We start from the raw sequence: 18,430 nt of genomic DNA on the forward strand, positions 1-18,430 counted from the left end.
AATAGGGATCCAGAGGAGATCACAACGCCTAGCTAGCAAGCAAAGCTCGTCGTGGAACACACCGTGACACTCGGGTTGACAAGGGGCATACACATTTGTCGTCGGGAAGCGGGAGGAATCAACAACGAACTCAAAGAATGTAGTGAGGGTAGATTTCAGAGTAATTTCATCGACGCGATGAACAAAGGTGTCGCCAGGCCATCATAATACCACCTGAGGCGCTCGCCAAGCCTTTAACCGTGTAGGAGAATCCACCAGGTAGGAATGACGCAGCTTTAGTCAGGGATACGTTAACACACTTTGAGGATGTTTGTTTTCAGGGACTTATTGGTTTAGGGACTTAAAAAAGTCCCTGTAAGTCCCATCTAAACCAAACAGGAGGGACTTATAGGGACTTAAAGTGGGCATTTGGGACTTATGAAATAAGACTCTCAAGGAGGGACTTATAGGGACTTGTAGTTGTAATATGGTCTTTTAGGCCCTGTTTGTTTCATAAGTCCTAGGACTTTTTTATGTCCCAACTTATAAGTCCCGAATCCCTACCTGTTTGTTTACAGGGACTTATAAGTCCCGAGTCCCTACCTGTTTGTTTACAGGAACTTATAAGTCCATGTTACCCCTAGTAATAAAAACACTTGTTCATACAAATGAATTACAGAATAGTGACAACCGAAATAACACTTGTTCATAACACTTGTTCACACAAACGAATTAACACTTGTTCGTGCCAACACTTGTTCATAACAAGCGAAATAAGAGAGATTACATAACAACCGAGATAACAGAGATTACATAAGCGAAGAACACTTGTTCATATCATTGTTGTTTCCAGGACCACAACCCATCATCGACCCAAGCTCTAAATTGATTCATAGCAGCACTGTCCATCTCATTTGTTGAATCATTTGTTGTAGTCATTGGCATAGACAATGGTACATAGTTTTCATCTTGATCACACAAGTCGAACTCTATATCGGGTAGTTGACTTTGTCTAATAAAATTGTGCAGTGCAATCCAAGCCACAATGATTTTGCTTTGTTTCTATGGTGGATAACTAGGCAAGTGAAACAAAATCATCCACTTGTTCTTCAGGACTCCAAAACACCTCTCGATGACATTTCTAAGTGAAGAATGGGTGAAATTGAAGTGTTCCTTTTTTCCTCTAGGCATTGTGCCATCACGGTACTCCTGGAAATGATAGGTTAAACCCTTCTATGGTGCAAGATAACCTGGTCTATTTGGGTACCCTGAGTCCACAAGATAGAACTTATTAGGTGGTGGTTTTGGAAACTTGTCACCAAATCTGGATCGAGCATCATTGAAGACCCTCATGTCATGCACTGATCCTGTCCAACCAGCTAGGACAAATGTGAATCTCATATCAAAGTCACACACACACATCACATTCTGACTCTTCTCCTTATGTCTATTCCTATGCTAGGCCGCAGTGGCAACTGGTACCACAACTTGTATGTGTGTCCCATCTATTGCACCAATGCAATTGTCCATAAATGGTGCATACTTTCTAGATCTTAATTTTGAATGCATAGTTCTGAATTGACGGTCTGTTGGCTTGATGATGTCTTTTGCTAGCTTGATCAGACAGACCAAAACCTTATCAAACTTCCTTACAATTGTCTCCAATGACCTAACAAATCTGTTTTCTGCTTGTCTAACAGATTGAGGGGAACCTACTATCCACAGAAACATGCTTAGAGACTCAACAGATGACATTTTTTGGTGGACTTCAAACCATAGGAATCAACAAGCACACTATGCAATTTCTCAAACACTAGTCTGTGCATTCTAAACATGTTGTAACAGGCTTTTTCGTTGCCTAGTGTTGTCATAACCCAATCATGCCCAGACTCTATTAGTACTCTTCTAGGCCCTTTGTTACAGTAAGAGTCCAAGTAGTACATACCAATTATGCAGGCCATCTGCATCATTCTTCTCTTCCTTTTTGGTGCATGAATTACAACATTAGTGCTTCATCATCACTGCTGCTCCCATCATCACTGCTGATTCCATCAACACTGTTGTCATCGTCCTGAAACATGCAAACATTAGTACAACTTCTTCATCATGCACCACCTCTTCAACTTGAAAACATTAGTACATGCATGAAAACGGACACACAGTAACATGCAATGATCATTTAACAAGGTCACACAGTACAAGTCCATTACATATATTAGAAAAAGGGCAAACAAGATCACTACTACACTAGGACAACTTCTTCATCATGCACCACCTCTTCAACCAAGTCAGTCTAGCCTGATCACTTGAAATGTTCTGAAATATGACTCTGTTTGCCTCATCTGCAAACAGTTGAGTTGCCATGAAGTACTCAACACTTGTTTCTTCTGCACCACATTGAACTGCCAACAGTTGACAATGAGTAATGGATTCCTTAGTGTTGTTTTCTTTCTTCTCTTTTGCCTTGTCCTTTGCTTCCTGCCTTTTGTTTGCATATTCATTGATCATGTCAGAAGTGTTCTCACTAGTCATAGTATTGATGAGCCCTGTCATTAGTTTCACCATCTTGTGTTTCTTGCCTGGGCTTGAAGCTGACTGTTCACCGCCGCTGCTTCCCCTCTTCCTGCTGGTGGTGCTCATTGGACTCTCCTCATTTCCATCATCAGCAACAACATATTCTTCTTCATCTTCATCTATGGGCACATAAGCTAATGATCCATCAACTGCCACACCTTGAAATAGCTCTATTAGCATATCCAAATACTCAGGATTGCCACCCTTGAATTTTCTGACATCTGGTCTCTCCTGCAACATTAGTTAGGTAATTAGGACAAGGCTAAATAATGTGACCAAGTGTGAGCAATTCAGATGTAATTTGCAAAATAATGCATGTACCTTAACTACTTTTTCCACCACTCATTCGATGTGGTTATAGCTCCATCTCCAGTTCGGCCACAACCAGTTTGCTGCCCCAACCACACCCAAGCAGTATAGTGGCTCTTGAGTCTAGTTATGCAATTTTTGAATTGCTTGGTAGTATGGAGGAGGCCAGCACGCTGATAAAATTTTTTCTTCATGTTATTGTAGGCTCTACTTGTCCAAACACCATTCACACAGTGCCCATCCCTAGCTTCCTCACAGGCGATGTTACAAAATACAGTAATATGCTCGTCTGTCCAATCAGCCTTGGCAATGTTTTTCTAAACAAAAAATAACAAGTACATAATTCAAACAAAAGTAGAATCAAGCTGGTTCAAATTCTACACCAAGGTATACCATTGTACACACAATTAGCTAGCATAAAAAGAAGATGAATTTGCACCCTGTGACAGAAAGCTAACTATGTATACCAATCAGAAATTTACCTCTCCAAAAGCAAAATCCTCATCTTCATCTTCAAAGCCTTCATTCTCATTGACATCTTCTGAAGACGCAGCAGTTGACGACACACATTGCTTCCTCGCAGCTTTTCCTCTACTGCCGGTCGATGAGGACCCATGGGCTCGACCTACACCGCGTCTAGTGACCTGCGACACAGTCCTCCCACGCCCTACGACGCCCCCCTCAACAGCAGCTGTGCCCGGGGCGACGAACGGACGCAGATGAGAGCCGGCTCGGCCTCCGATGTTCAGAGACCGTGTGCGGCCTTGTAACACCCCGGATGTAACTTACCCAATATGTACTCCAACTGTTGCCGTTTCCGGCCTTAAGTTATTTTATTTTCTCGGGTTCGGGTTTTTGTCTCCGTGTGTTGTTGTCGTGGTCATGCATCTCATATCATGTCATCATGTGCATTGCATTTGCATACGTGTTCATCTCATGCATTCGAGCATTTTCCCCGTTGTCCGTTTTGCATTCCGGCGCTTCGTTCTCCTCCGGTGGTCATTTCTACCTTTCTTTCATATGTGGGGATTAAACATTTCCGGATTGGACCGATACTTGCCAAGCGGCCTTGGTTTACTACCGGTAGACCGCCTGTCAAGTTTCGTATCATTTGGACTTCGTTTGATACTCCAACGGTCAACCGAGGGACCGAAAAGGCCTCGTGTGTGTTGCAGCCCAACACCCCTCCAAGTTAGCCCAAAACCCACCTAAACCCTTTCCATCATCTAGAGCGTTCGATCACAATCGTGTGGCCGAAAACCGCACCTCATTTGGACACTCCTAGCTCCCTCAATGTCTATATAAAGAACCCGTCCTAAAAATCCCGGATCCCCTCCATCCCTAACCTCAGATCCTCTCCCTCCGCGCGCCGGACAGCGTCCGCCGGCGCCGGACGTGTCCGCCCAGCCCCGCCGCCGCCACGTGTCGCCACCCTGTTCGCCACCGCCCGTGCCCACATCGCTGCGCCGCGTGGGCCCGCAAGGCCCGTGGCCGGCCCTCCCGCCGCCCGACTGGGCCGAGCCGCCCCAGCCGGCGCCGCCCGCGTCTTCCCCGTGCCCGGCCACTCCGAGCCGCCAGCGACCGCGGCCGCCGACGCCAGCCACCCCGCCAATCGACGCCGGCCGCCGCGCGCCCGCCCGACGCGCCGCCTCGCCCGTCGGCCGCCGCCTCACCGCCGTCCGCCGCCTCCCGGCGCCGCCATCGCCACCGCCGGCTCCGGCCTCCTCCTCCCCTCGTCGCTGGATCCTCCAAGCGTCAAGTCCGGCCGCCGTCTCCCACAGCTCCGGCAAACCTCGTAAATCGTGCCCGGATCCCGATCTGGATCTGAGATCCAAAACTCGGTTGACTTTTTGCCCGTAACCCTAGCTCATATGCTCCTCTTCATTGCATCGTAACTCCTCATCCGTAGCTCCGTTTTGGGCATATAGCATATCAAAATGTTCGCCTCAGGGAGTACATCATTTCATCTCATTGCATCATTTTCATTTGAGTTCATCTTGATGCCAGAAATGCTGTTAGAAGGAGGCTACTTGAGTTAATTGTTAGATGTGCTGTTCTATTTAGTTATTTGTCATTTTTGCCATGATTATTGTGTGCATGATATGCCCATGAGCTCTACATGTGTTCTGTTAAGGGTTTTGCCATCTTTCCAGAGGTGCAACCCATGTAATTTTGTGATGTGTGTGGTGACTAGCACAAGCTTGCAAAGTGAGGCACTTGGTAATGCTGATTTCAGGGACTTAGCATTTCCACCAAGTCCTTGACCTGTTTATCTCATATGGCCATATGTTCATGTTGTTTCCTAGTGATCCGTGCCTCTTTTGAGGATGGTCAGTAAGGATGTTTTGTTAATATTTTAGTGCTCTATCCATCCATGTCTTCGTTTGCAATTATGGAGCACCCTAGCTTGAGTCAATCAAGCTCTACTTTTGCTACTTCGTGAATCTGGGCAGATTGTCCACTTGTTAGCGATTTTGCCGAGGATGTTGTAGTTGATCCGTGCATGCTATGTTATTGTTCTTGCCATGTCTAGCTTGTATTTTGTGTATTCTTGATGGGTGTATGCTTAGGTTATCATGACTTGCTCCGTGGTGAGTGCATCGAGCTCGTAAACATGCCTACTTGATATCTGTTTTCAGCATGCTCCAGTTTTCACTAAGTCTGAGAACTGATTATGTTTTTGCCATGTTCACATGCTTGCAATTGTATTTTCTGATCCCTTTTGGCTCAAGGTCACTAAGGAACTTTTGTTAAGCTCTTTGAGTAGCTCTATGCGATGCTTTACTTTGCCATGTTCAGGTCCTGTAGCATGTAGTTTTGTTGCTCCGAAGTGTGCTACCTGATCTGAAATTCCAGACAAGTGTTAATTTCACTAAGTCTGAAATCTGTTTGCCATATGCATTTTTGCCATGCTTGTTTGAACCTGTTAATGGATGAATTGGCCGTAGCTCAGTGCTAGACTTTTGTTAAGCATCACGAATGCATCCCTGCCATGTATTTTTTTGTCATGTTTGGGTGTTGTAGCATGTTCTTCTTGTTGCATTTAGATGGCTACTTGCAGTAAATCGCAGAACGTGGCCATATTTGATTTGCTTGCCATTTTCAAACCGTAGGTCCGATTCCGACGTTCTTTATATCGTTTTCAAGCGATTTCATCTCATCTTTCCAGTGGCACACTTGGATTTCCAAGTTGAGGACAGGTTCATGCATCCCTTGTCAAATCTTACATATGCATCCCGCATCGCATCTCGCATAGCATACCATCCTTGCATCATATTGTTTGATCCTTGCACGTGGTTGATTGTGTTCCGTTTGCTTGTTTGTCTCGTTTGGGTAGAGCCGGGAGACGAGTTCGCTAATGAGGAGCCCGTTGAGTTTGCTTTCGAGGATCCAGTCTACTCTGACCACTTTGCAGGCAAGATGATCATACCCTCGAAATCACTACTATCTTTGCTATGCTAGATTGCTCGCTCTTTTGCCATGCCAATTCTACGATGCCTACCACTTGCTTTCAAGCCTCCCAAATTGCCATGTCAAACCTCTAACCCACCATGTCCTAGCAAACCATTGATTGGCTATGTTACCGCTTTGCTCAGCCCCTCTTATAGCGTTGCTAGTTGCAGGTGAAGATTGGAGACCGTTCCTTGTTGGAACATTATTCACTTGTTGGTATATCATTATTTTATCTTGTTATCTTAATGCATCTATATACTTGGTAAAGGGTGGAAGGCTCGGCCCCTCGCCTAGTGTTTTGTTCCACTTTTGCCGCCCTAGTTTCCGTCATATCAGTGTTATGTTCCCGGATTTTGCGTTCCTTACGTGGTTGGGTTATAATGGGAACCCCTTGATAGTTCGCCTTGATTAAAGCTTTTCCAGCAATGCCCAACCTTGGTTTTACCATTTGCCACCTAGCCTCTTTTCCCTTGGGTTTCCGGAGCCCGAGGGTCATCTTATTTTAACCCTCCCGGGCCAGTGCTCCTCTGAGTGTTGGTCCAACCGAGCGATGTCCGGGGCTACCAGGGGCAACTCTGGGCTGGCCTACCCGACGTCTTGCTCATCCGGTGTGCCCTGAGAACGAGATATGTGCAGCTCCTATCGGGATTTGTCGGCACATCTGGGTGGTGTTGTTGGTCTTGTTTTAACCTGTCGAAGTGTCTTGAAGAACCGAGGTACCGAGTCTGATCGGAATGTCTCGGGAGGAGGTCTATTCCTTCGTTGATCATGAGAGCTTGTCATGGGCTAAGTTGGGACTCCCCTGCAGGGTTTTGAACTTTTGAAAGCCGTGCCCGCGGTTATGGGCAGATGGGAATTTGTTAATGTCCGGTTGTAGATAACTTGAACCTTAACTTAATTAAAATGAATCAACCGTGTGAGTTACCGTGATGGCCTCTTCTCGGTGGAGTCCGGGAAGTGGACACGGTGTTGGAGTAATGCTTGTCGCAGGTTGCCCTCTTTAGTTACTCATTCGCGCTTTGCCTCCTCTTCTCGCTCTCTTTTGCGAACAGGTTAGCCACCATATATGCTAGTCGCTTGCTGCAGCTCCATATATTTACCTTGCCATACCTATAAGCTTAAATAGTCTTGATCGCGAGGGTGCGAGATTGCTGAGTCCCTGTGGCTCACAGATTACTATTACACCAGATGCAAGGCCTAATGATTCCGCTCCAGGTGACGCGCTTGAGCTCAAGTGGGAGTTCGACGAGGACTCTCAACGTTACTATGTTTCCTTTCCTGATGATCAGTAGTGGTGTCCAGTTGGGGGTGATCGGGATCGTGTCGCATGTTGGGTTATCTTTTATTTTGGCGCTGTAGACGGGCCATGAGTGTTTGAATGATGTAATGTTATTTATGTACTTGATTGACGTGGCGAGTGTAAGCCAACTATGTTATCTCCCCTTTTATTATCTATATTATATGGGATGTTGTGAAGATTGCCTAACTTGCGACATATGCCTTCAATGCGATTATGCCTCTAAGTCGTGCCTCGACACGTGGGAGATATAGTCGCATCGAGGGTGTAACAGGCCTCCTCCGCCCTGGGACACGGGCCTCCCACGACCAGTAGGAGGAAGACCATGATCGGCGGACTGGTCGAGGAGGAGTTGCTGGTACGAGCCCAACTCCAGGAAGTCGTCGACGTTGTGGTTGAGATCCAAGAATCCCATTCCCCTCCCGAGATTTCCGCCGGCGGATGAGCCCTAGGATTCCTGATGATGCGAGTGGAACTGAGAGAAGAAGGGGATCCGGTCCTCCTCATCGTCGGCCATGGCGGCGGCGGTTCAGGGTACTGCCGGCGGCGGCGGCGATTGGAGCAGAGTGCGGGGAAGGAGCGATGCGGGGAAGCGATAAGGTTAGGTGCGGGGCAGGGGGAATCGATGAAAAAGTCCCTATAAGTTCATCCCTGAGAGTCTTTTTTGATAAGTCACAAATCACCACTTTAAGTCCCTATAAATCCCTCCTGTTTGGTTTAGATGCGACTTATAGGGACTTTTTTAAGTGCCTAAACCAATATGTCTCTCGAAATAAACACTTCCTTAGTCCATGTTAAGTCCCAGGAACCAAACAGGTATGGACTTTTTAGGGACTTGAGACTTATAAGTTGGGACTAAAAAAAGTCCTAGAACTTATGAACCAAACAGGGCCTTTGACTCCTGGAGGCAAATCACGTCGAAGGGTTGCACGCCTAGATTACGTCGCACCTTAGAGCATTTTTAAGCATCATTCAAACTGCAAAATTCCAAGAGAAGAGATGGAGCTTCTTGTAGGGGACTACCACCATAAGAACGGACTAGCACCAATGAATGTTGCACGCAGGCGACGAGTGATACAACACAAGGAAATCACTTTATACATGAAGATGCCAACACACATAGTAGCATAGAGGGTTGGCACTTTATTTTTGTCTTTATTGATCACTTACCCACGCTATAAGAAGAAGGGTGTTGTGTTATAGTTTGGGTTCCAAAGTCACACCTTCTTCCTAGGGCTGGGCATTCGGTTTCCCCGAACCGAATGGTTCGGTGCTTCGGTCCTTTTACAATTTAGGGATAATTAGATTTATGCCCTAGTTGTGTCCCACTCGTCTGTTTTATCCTTAATTCCAAAAAGTCACAGGTTCTGTTCAAGTCACTTTGATCCTCTTATGCTTTTGCCCTTTAACCGTTTGACCGTCAGTTTGAAAACTTCATAACTAATTCATACAAAATCAAAAAAAATGCAAATAAGATACCAAAATGTTCAGAAAAACATCACCTATATACCAGTGTCATTTGCATTCATGAAAAAGTGTTGGAAATTGCACATCCGAGTTTTAGCTCTTTTGATGCCACCATGAATAGTAAACTCTAAAAAAAATCAAAAAAATTCAAAAAAAATGGTGGCAAAGAATGACAAGTGTTCTAAGTGCTTGCCAAGTTTCATTAGGGAACGACATTCGTGGAAGTCGTGGCAAGAAAATAATCTATTTTGGAGTGCTGATTGTTTTTTTTGCTGCGGCACCCACGAATGTTATTCCCTGATGAAACTTGGCAGACACTTAAAACATTTGTCATTCTTTGCCACCAAATTAATTTTGAATTTTTTTAATTTTTTAGATTTTACTATTCATGGTGGTAGCATAAGAGCTAAAACTCGGATGGGCACTTTCCAACACTTTTTTCATGGATACAAATAACACTGACATATAGGTGATATTTTTTTGAACATTTTGATATCTTATTTGCATTTTTCTGACTTAGTATGAATTAGTTATGAAGTTTTCAAACTAACGGTCAAACGGTCAAAGGGCAAAAGCATAAGAGGAGCAAAGTGATTTGGACAGAACCGGTGACTTTTGAAAATTAGGAATAAAACAGACGAGTAGGACACAACTAGGGGCATAAATCAAATTATGCCTACAATTTAGGTTCTTAGAAAATGCTAACCGCTCGGGTAATAGAAAATCAACTGACCGACAATTCGGTGCCCGTTCGGCGATCGGTTTTAACACAAGGAAACCGAACATGTTTGATAGCAGCGATTCCAGATGATGGAAGAAAGAAAATTGACAGAAAAAATGAGCGGCGGAAGAAAGGAAGAACGCAAAATCAAATCTTCCTAGCAGTAGCATGCCTGTGTACTACTGCAGTAGTCAACTTCTCGTCAAGGGATGAACAAAAAGAAAACAAACAATTCCCAGTGGATGATAAAAGAGATAAAGGGAAGAAGATGCAATCCAGTGGAACAAGAAGATACGAGGGGAGGGAAGAAATAAGCTGCCTCGCGCTGGCTGCGAGGCGGTCAGCCTGCTGTGGCGCTGGCGCACTGCCGTCGTCTACTGGGGACGAGGGCAGGAGGAACCGAGGAAGCATGGCGGCTAGGTTAGGATTGGGGAATCGGGAGTCCCTCGGTGTGTCATCCTTGTGTGGAAGTACGATCCTTTTCTATGGATCCCGTAAGGTGCGTGTGAAGGATGTCGGCCTGCTGGGCCACTTTTCGTTGTTGGGCTTCTGGGCTCATTCATTTTTTAGCCTGCAGTTCGGTGTTTTCAGTCACTTCGGTGCATCGTGCATGGAAACCGATATCACCGAATGAAATTCAGTTTTCTCCACTTCAGTACCGAACAGAGCACCGGATTTTCGATTTTCGGTTTAATCGGCTTCGGTCCCGGTTTTTTCGGTGTGGTTTTCTGTCCTCGGTCTTTTTTGCCCACCCCTACTTCTTCCCCCCATTGGAATTAAAGGTCGGGAGCTGCCGGCAGGGCGCCGCATTCAATCTGACTGGTGGCTCAAGATAAGTTGGTGACATACTTGAGATAGATAATTTATGTATTTCACTATTTCGAATACCTTTTTTTTGTAAAGGACTTTTCATTGAATAGATATATCGAGATGATACAACCGTATTGAAAAAAAGCCCGGCCTCTGCATAGCTAGATGCACACAGCCAAAAATGATCGTACCGCCATCCATGTGGGTAGAAAACCTCCCTGGCCGTACGCTCCAGCCGTGTAGACGCCATCATAAAAAGGTCCCTGTCCTCCGGCTTCTGCAGGATAGACCACGTACGGAGCCATTGTGTACAAACATGGATAACCTGCATAGGAGATGACACACATTTATTGTTAAAAACCACAACATTGCTGGTGAGCCACATTGCCCAACATAAGGCCGACGCTCCCACAAGAATATGTGCAGAAAATTGTTTATCAATACCCCGCAACCAGTTGCCGAATATATTCCGTGCACTACGTGGTGGGTATAAATTCAAAACTACTTGGACCATGGCCCAAACTGTCCGAGCAAACTTACACTTGAAAAATAAGTGTTTAATAGTCTCGTTATATTGGCAAAAGACACATGTCTTGGACCCATGCCAGTTTCGTCGTGCCAGGTTATCTCTGGTTAGGATGACTATTTCGAATACCTGTACTCAAGCAGTGCTAATTTGTTAATCCAAGCCTTATCAATAATAATACCAACATGTCGTCTGATCCAAGATTAGCAGCCTCTATTTCCGAGAATGCAACATCAATCACTGCAATTTGTCAGCAGGGGAGCTGACACACCAACAACAAGAACAAGAAGCAAAGTCTCGAACCCTTGCCCTTGAGATGAAAGCGAGGTGTGGTGTAGTAGAACAAGACACACTTGTTGCACGTAATGGGTTAAATACAATAATTTTTGGCACTCATTTTTTGAATTCAAAATTTGCTTGAATGTTTTGGGCAAATAATTTCCGAGAAATTATGAAAACCGGTTATTTCGGGCTCCGTCCGAAAAAATCGAAATCGTGAGAAAAACCCTTGCATGGAAGTAGACAGTGTGCAACATGAAGATGAGGGTATAGAAGCAGACAGTGCAGAAGACGACGATGAGGTGGTTCATAACCTGAGGGAGTTAGGTTTACTTGAACAGTTCCATCGAGGCGAAGACAATGAGCCGAATGGTCCACCTCCATGCTATAAGGATAAATGATGGTACATGGGTAATAGCAACTGGTGGTTGGCGCGCCACCCTGTGGCATCGCTTAAGAGAAAGTTGTGCGCACATTTTTATTTTAAAAAAATTACATAGAGTCCTCGCCTCCGTCTAAAAGAACATCTCAGAAAAAAAATCTTCACCTTCACCTTCATCTAAGAAAAAGTAATAAATAAATAAAAATTGCCACCGCAGCCTACTAGCGAGTGTCACTTTGCATAACCCTCCGTTTAAAAAATATCAGAGGTTCACACCTCCATCTAAAAAGAAAAAAATACATATAAAAATAATCCCCACCTTCATCTAAAGAAAATTCAAAAAAGTTCTCACTGCGGCCAACCAGCTTGCACCACATGGCATAGCTGGTTGGTCGCCCTTCCCACGTAGCTTAATGGGTTTAATGACGAAACTCATGATCCAATTGATGATCCCGTTGAGTGATGTGCCCCCACATCCTCACTGGTCTTCTCACATTGTATCGTACAACCTCCGTAAACAAATATAAGAGCGTTTAGATCACTAAAATAGTGATCTAAATGCTCTTATATTTCTCTAAGGAGGGAGTGCTACTCTGCACTTTGTTATGAACATAACGGGCCTCATTGTAAGGCCGGCCTGTTATTTAAAAAACACCCATGCAAAATAAGGTGTATCACTGCTTCACCAGTGATTATTAAGATATGCAACACATGCATGCACGCGTACAACCTGTCAAGGTCAATATGTTATTTGGAAGAACATGCAACCTTCAGGTTTGGACAATTTTTTGTCTGAACGGTTTAGGCAAAGAACATGCAAATGTTAGGTGAAGAACATGCAACTGTTAGGTGAAAACCCGTAGAAGATGCCGCATTTCCATGTGCTATACATAAGGAAAGGAAACTCAGCTCTGTTTACATCTCGCCAAGACGCAGCTTTTAGAGTTAGAAGAAGCTGCGCATGCAACATCTTCGTATAGATCATACATCAAGATGTCTAATGCTGAGCATAGCCACGCCGAAATGGCCGGGGCTGAGCCCGAGGCAGACGCCGGCGTGTCTCAGACAAGAGGCAACCCCAAAGTTCGTGCAGATCCTCGAGCAGCTGCTGCTGCAGGTGCCGGCGCCGGTGATGAGGGCCAGATCCGCAAGCAGATCATCGAGCAGCTGCTGCTGCATGTGCAAGCGCTGCGTGCAGACGGCGAGCCTATCCAGACTCCGGCGTCTCAGCAAGCTAAAGAAGACGCGGAGTATCTGGACAAGATGCGCGGATGGCTGATGACGGTGGCCACACTCTTCGTCGGCTTCGCGTTCCAGACCGGGATGCACCCGCCAAACTGGATACCCAAGGACTATTTGCTGCTGTGGGTAGCCGCGCATACTCCCTATCCAGACTCCAAGACCAAGCACAATGCCCTGCTCGCCCTCAGGAATGCAGGTCATACCATACCTCTTTTCATGTTCTTGAACACGGTTACACTTGCCATAGGGCTGGGTCTCTTGGTGAAGCTGCTGCTGATGAAAAAGACCCCGTCTAGACGAGACATGAAGCTCGTTACTTTCATGGTGGTGGGTCTCGCCATGACTGTGGCATGCACCTTCGCCTCCGGTGTCTCGGGCAGTCCACTCGTTGATTCACTGGTTCTTGTTTTTCTGGCGACATATGGCGTCTGGACGGTCGTCAGTGTGAACGGTTGGTTAAGTAACTATGGAAGTTGGTTTAGGTCACGGTGAAGCGTGTCCACCCCAGTGACTGAGTGTCTATATGGGTCTATGTCTATCTACCTCTCAGCCGGCCAATAAAAGCTTATTTCTCAATCGGCCATACAAGTACCCTTGTTTCTTTGTGTTTTGCATTCGACCTGTGCTGGGCTGGTAATAAAGTTATCTCTGTTCCCAAAAGGAAGTTGGTAGGCCGGTACGCACGGTTTATTTTTGCTTCTATGGTTTATTTTCGCCTCCGCATCCCACCACCCCCTCCATGCTAGTTTTTCCCCCTCACACTAAAAAATGGATCGATTCGCCCGACCTTCCTTTCGTTTTTTGTGCTTGCTTTGGCACATGCCGATTCAATTCAATCTCGCGTAAATATTAAGTAATTAAGAATTTAGACACCACAACATATATGTGAGATCACCTTACTAAAAGACAGACAAAAGATTTTTTGTCGATAACCTTCGAAAACAAAATATTGGATATTTCTCAATAACAAATCGCTAATCGCACACATCTCTACTTATTGAGTCATAATCACAACTTTTCCTAGATATTTTTTCTTCCACCCCGTCCGCATGTCTCCGTTTTCACCAAAAAAAACCCTCGTTTCGTTCGACCTCCCCTCCCATGTATGTTGTGGCCTTCCCACTAAATCATTCCATACATCTTCTCTGTTGTCACAGCAGGATCACCGACGCAACTACGCGTCTACCGAATTCTCCCAACTTGTTACTAAATCCACAATGCTTAAGATAAAATAATATCCTTCTTCTTCTTGAAACTCACATTTTTACCTAAATAAATTATAAAAATATGTGATTTCCAGAACATATATTGAAAAATATTACGGGGTGGGGTGGACACGGGCGTCCCCCCCCCCCCCGCGCGGTTGCACTTATAGCTAAGTACATGTATTTTATAATCATTATTTGCATCATGTAATCACTTATACATGGTGTAGTAAGACTTTATTTGCTAATAAATTACATTTTGAAAGTTCATACCTTTATAATATTTTTCATGATGTGCAATAATATTGATGAAAGTATTTATGTTACCCTCTTATACATCATTAGCACTAGGGCCTCCACAATTCTAGAGCATTTTCCTAGCCTAATCGTTGCATGCATGGTTCATTACGCGGTTCTCTTTATCTCATATCTTTGAAAATCGAATACATGCAGATAAAACAAAAAAAAATGTTTGTCTCAGTTTTGATAGAAAAGGTTACTTTCCTGCGTACCAAATTATTTTCTGTGTCATCAAACATTGCTCCTTGACGTATATCTTTACTATTGATGTTATAATGTAGGCAACTCGTTGGTACACTAAACTGAATTGATGGAGAATCTTTAACTATTTATAATATTTCAAAAAATGGAACAACTTGTCAAAGAAAGCTAGCTTATTCAAGGAGGATTTTATTAGCGGAATTCGTTTTTGCAAAACTAAAAGCAGGAGGTTGCCAATTAAATGAGTAATTTTTGGAGTGCTTAGTCAGAGTGTGAGAATTTGGAGGTTAAGGAAGTAATGTGGGCTATAAGGAGGTATTGCAATTTGTGCAGAGAAAACTTTCAACAATTAATGATGAAAACCTAGTTTTGGATCAATTTGGTATCAGTAGGAGACCACATGCGTCAACACGATCACTCAAGATTGAACAATTATCTCCTGAAACTGCAGATATAGTACTTCCTGGAACGAAGACTTTGAGCATAACACCCATGATCCATTCCCAGAATTCAGTACTCGTGTTATCCTCCTAATTCTTGGTGGTCTTCCAATTTTGGGGGCGTAGATATTTGCTGGTGTATCCTATAAAAAACATGAAATCATACAGTTAACCATCATATTGCTACATTAAATTGGAACTTTTGAATGAACCAGAAGTATTATAATGGTTAATCAATCCATGAGCATTTGTTGCTGCTAAGTATCCTCATTCTTCGACTTCTTATCATCTTGTGGCACTAAACTTTGTGGTAAATATACCATAGAGGCATGTCTAGAATGCAAGAATTTTGCATAAAACATAACAATTTGTCCACAATTACGATGAATACAGCATGAGTGAGTACAACAATGGTAACCTCCACTGAGATGAACTTAGGAGGTAATGAATTATTTTATAATAATAATTGCAGCCACCATCCGTTCTTCAAATTAAAAAGACAAATAGCGAAACAAATATTACATCAGTTTTTACCCCGTTTGTTTTTTTATCTAATATCACAGTCAAACCCTTTAAAGGTACACAACAGGAGAATAATCCTAATGCACGGGCGAAGTTTTTGAATGCAGTTTCATAATTTTTCTTCGCATCCGACTTCCAGACATGTGAGTGCCGGTATACTAAATGTTTTTTTTGCGGGAACAACTTAGAGCATCAAACATTTCCATCAGATGATACTGGGAACCTAATACCAATATAGATTGACATGTTTACTTATGTCTACACGTTAGGTTTCTTCTACTAGTTCATGGTCTGACTTAAATTTGGAAAAAGATAGTTAAAGCATAGGTTTCATTCTGAGAGCTATTGAATGAACGATGCATCTTGCCGAATTGGCACAATGGCACAACACGACGGCAAGTTATTCTTTTTCTTTTGAGGAGAACGATTTCAAGTTTTTTTTGTGACAGTTTAGTAATGACAAAGTTTCTCTTTTATTTTTGAGAAATGTCAATTTTTATTTTTGAGACAACAATGGCAAGTTGACAAGCACTGTGGTGCCTCTAATATATGGGCTTTGCGGTTCGTGAACGTTCGGCCCAGTGCAAAAGGAATCGTTCGTTACCCAAACGAAAACCCCTAAAAAACCCAAACGAAAAGGAAAGTGCGCTCACAGAGAAAAGGAAAGGAGTTTCCGGCCATCAAACTGGCTCGCCAATCCCGATCTATCTACCTACCCATACTACTCCTGCACGAACGTCGACCGATCTGCCTGCAAGCAGCAACGCCGCAAAAGCAAGTCGACAGGAGCCGGAGATGGACGCCGACGCAGAGAGGCAGGAGGTCATGGCTGACGGAGACCCGGAGGCCGAGGAGAGGAAGCGCAACGCCCGGATGTGGTGCGAGGCCGTGCTCTTCACTGTCCCGGTCACCATCCTCCTTGTCACCTGGTTCGTGCTCGGCTCGCCGCAACCGCGTTACTACATCACGATCGGTTCCGTCTCCGGCCTCGACGCCCCTGCGGCGGCGGCGCTTGGGGTGGTCGACCCGACGTTCAACCTTACCCTCGGCGTGGCCTCGAAGAACTACGAAGAGAGCGCCTGTGTGGACCGAGACACGTTCGTGGAGGTGGCCTACCGCGGCGTCCCACTCGCAGGTGCCACGGTGGGGCGGCTCTGCGCCGGGCCTCGGATGGCGACTGAACAGCCTGTGGTAGCCAGGGGGGAAGCGGTGCGTGTTCCGGAGACTGTGATGGATGCCCTAGTGGAGGAGATGAGGCAAGGGGAAGCGGTGTTCGACATCGCGCTCAAGCTCCCGGGGGAGATCGATGGGAGGAGGTTGGGGAGGAAGTGCCGTGCTCGGGCCGCCGCCACCGCCGCCGCCATGTGCACTAGTGATCTCTATTGGATGGACCTCTAGTTAATAGCTTGGATTGAAGTCTTTGTTGTTCCCTACTCGTTTTAATCGTTCGTTGCAAAGTCTTTTCGGAACACCTGCTTGCCTAGTTGCTAAGTCATGTAGAAACTATTGCCGCCTGATCTTTAAATATCTCACTTGAGCTTACTATTTACATAGAAATATTTATTTTTTGTTCAAAATTGGGCTATATATATTGCTCCTTTTAGACAATAACACCCAACCTCGGTTTCATTCAGTTGATAAACAACAACAAAATAGACACTGTACTATTACTATCCGGGCGGATTAATACAATAGGCCGGGGTTTGTAGGCCATCAGCTCGAAATGAAAGAAGTGTTATATACCATCAAAAGCATATTATTGAATTTGTATTCAAACAAAGTTTCTTAACACATACTCCCTCCTTTCCAGTTTATAGGGCTTATCTCAAAATTTTAGTTTTTCCATTTTATAAGGCTTAATTTGGTTGTTCCTCATCACATGTTCAGACTTCAAGGCGTATTAAATCATTGCATGCAAGTATTAAGAGAAAACTGACCAATGCATGCACTTTATGCATGCATGCATTGCAATTAATGCATTTGTAAACATAATTTTTTGAGGAAAACAAGAGCATTAATTGGGTGCTTTTGCAAACTACAAAAAATATTCCACCACTCATCATCTACCTTGGTTGGTGAGATTTTTGAATTAAGCCTTATAAACAGGAAAGGAGGGAGTAATTTTTAGTGATTGACGACCTAGTATACCCGTACGTCCTATGCCCCCGTCCAGAGGGAGTACTCATGTTTATGCAACACCATCTATATAATTTTTTTTTGCAGGAAATAGGAAGATTTCATTACTAAATGCGGCTTTTCATCCATACACAAATTTACAACTTCGTCTGTGCCCGTACTAAACCAAATAGCGGGGTGTGCTCCGCCCGTAAGCCGCGAGACTATGACTAACTTTATTTTGAGTACGTCTAATATGCGTAATTGAAATCTCCCATGGGTCGTCAGACATTAGTAACTGAATGTCGCGCACAAGAGTCCTGTCTCGAGAGTGGTCCCCATGACTCGTATTTAGCATCAAGACTGCCTGAGCGCAGTCCAACTCGATCGCAATGGGTAATCCGGTGCAATGAAGAGCAAGATCAAGGCCTTCTCTGCACGCCATGAGCTCTGCCTCTAGTCAATCATCACATGTGGTGCTCTGCCTGCATGCAGTAAAGATAATAGCACCGGTGTCATCACGTAGCACCATTCCACCACCAGCCGCCCTTGTTTCTTTGATGTAGCTTCCACCTGTATTTAATTTGGTCCAGCCATGGGCGGGCGGC

The 18,430-nt window shown here is 44.6% G+C and overlaps 1 protein-coding gene and 1 pseudogene across 1 annotated transcript; one reads left to right on the plus strand and one right to left on the minus strand.

Moving 5' to 3' along the window:
• Positions 1-816: 816 nt before the first annotated feature.
• On the minus strand, positions 817-2,059 carry LOC147966994 (uncharacterized; annotated as a pseudogene).
• Positions 2,060-12,734: 10,675 nt separating this feature from the next.
• LOC125513121 (uncharacterized) lies at positions 12,735-13,663 on the plus strand. Its single transcript, XM_048678165.2, has one exon. The coding sequence runs from the start codon at positions 12,791-12,793 to the stop codon at positions 13,529-13,531; it is 741 nt and encodes a 246-aa protein (XP_048534122.2). The 5' UTR covers positions 12,735-12,790; the 3' UTR covers positions 13,532-13,663.
• The last annotated feature ends 4,767 nt before the right edge of the window (positions 13,664-18,430 follow it).

Source organism: Triticum urartu, chromosome 6A, assembly GCF_056163025.1.
Source record: "Triticum urartu cultivar PI428250 chromosome 6A, HENAU_Tu73, whole genome shotgun sequence".
Taxonomy (NCBI): domain Eukaryota; kingdom Viridiplantae; phylum Streptophyta; class Magnoliopsida; order Poales; family Poaceae; genus Triticum; species Triticum urartu.

Excerpts from the sequence above, each read along its gene's own strand:
- LOC125513121 (XM_048678165.2), top strand. The coding sequence starts at position 12,791 with ATGTCTAATGCTGAGCATAGCCACGCCGAAATGGCCGGGGCTGAGCCC.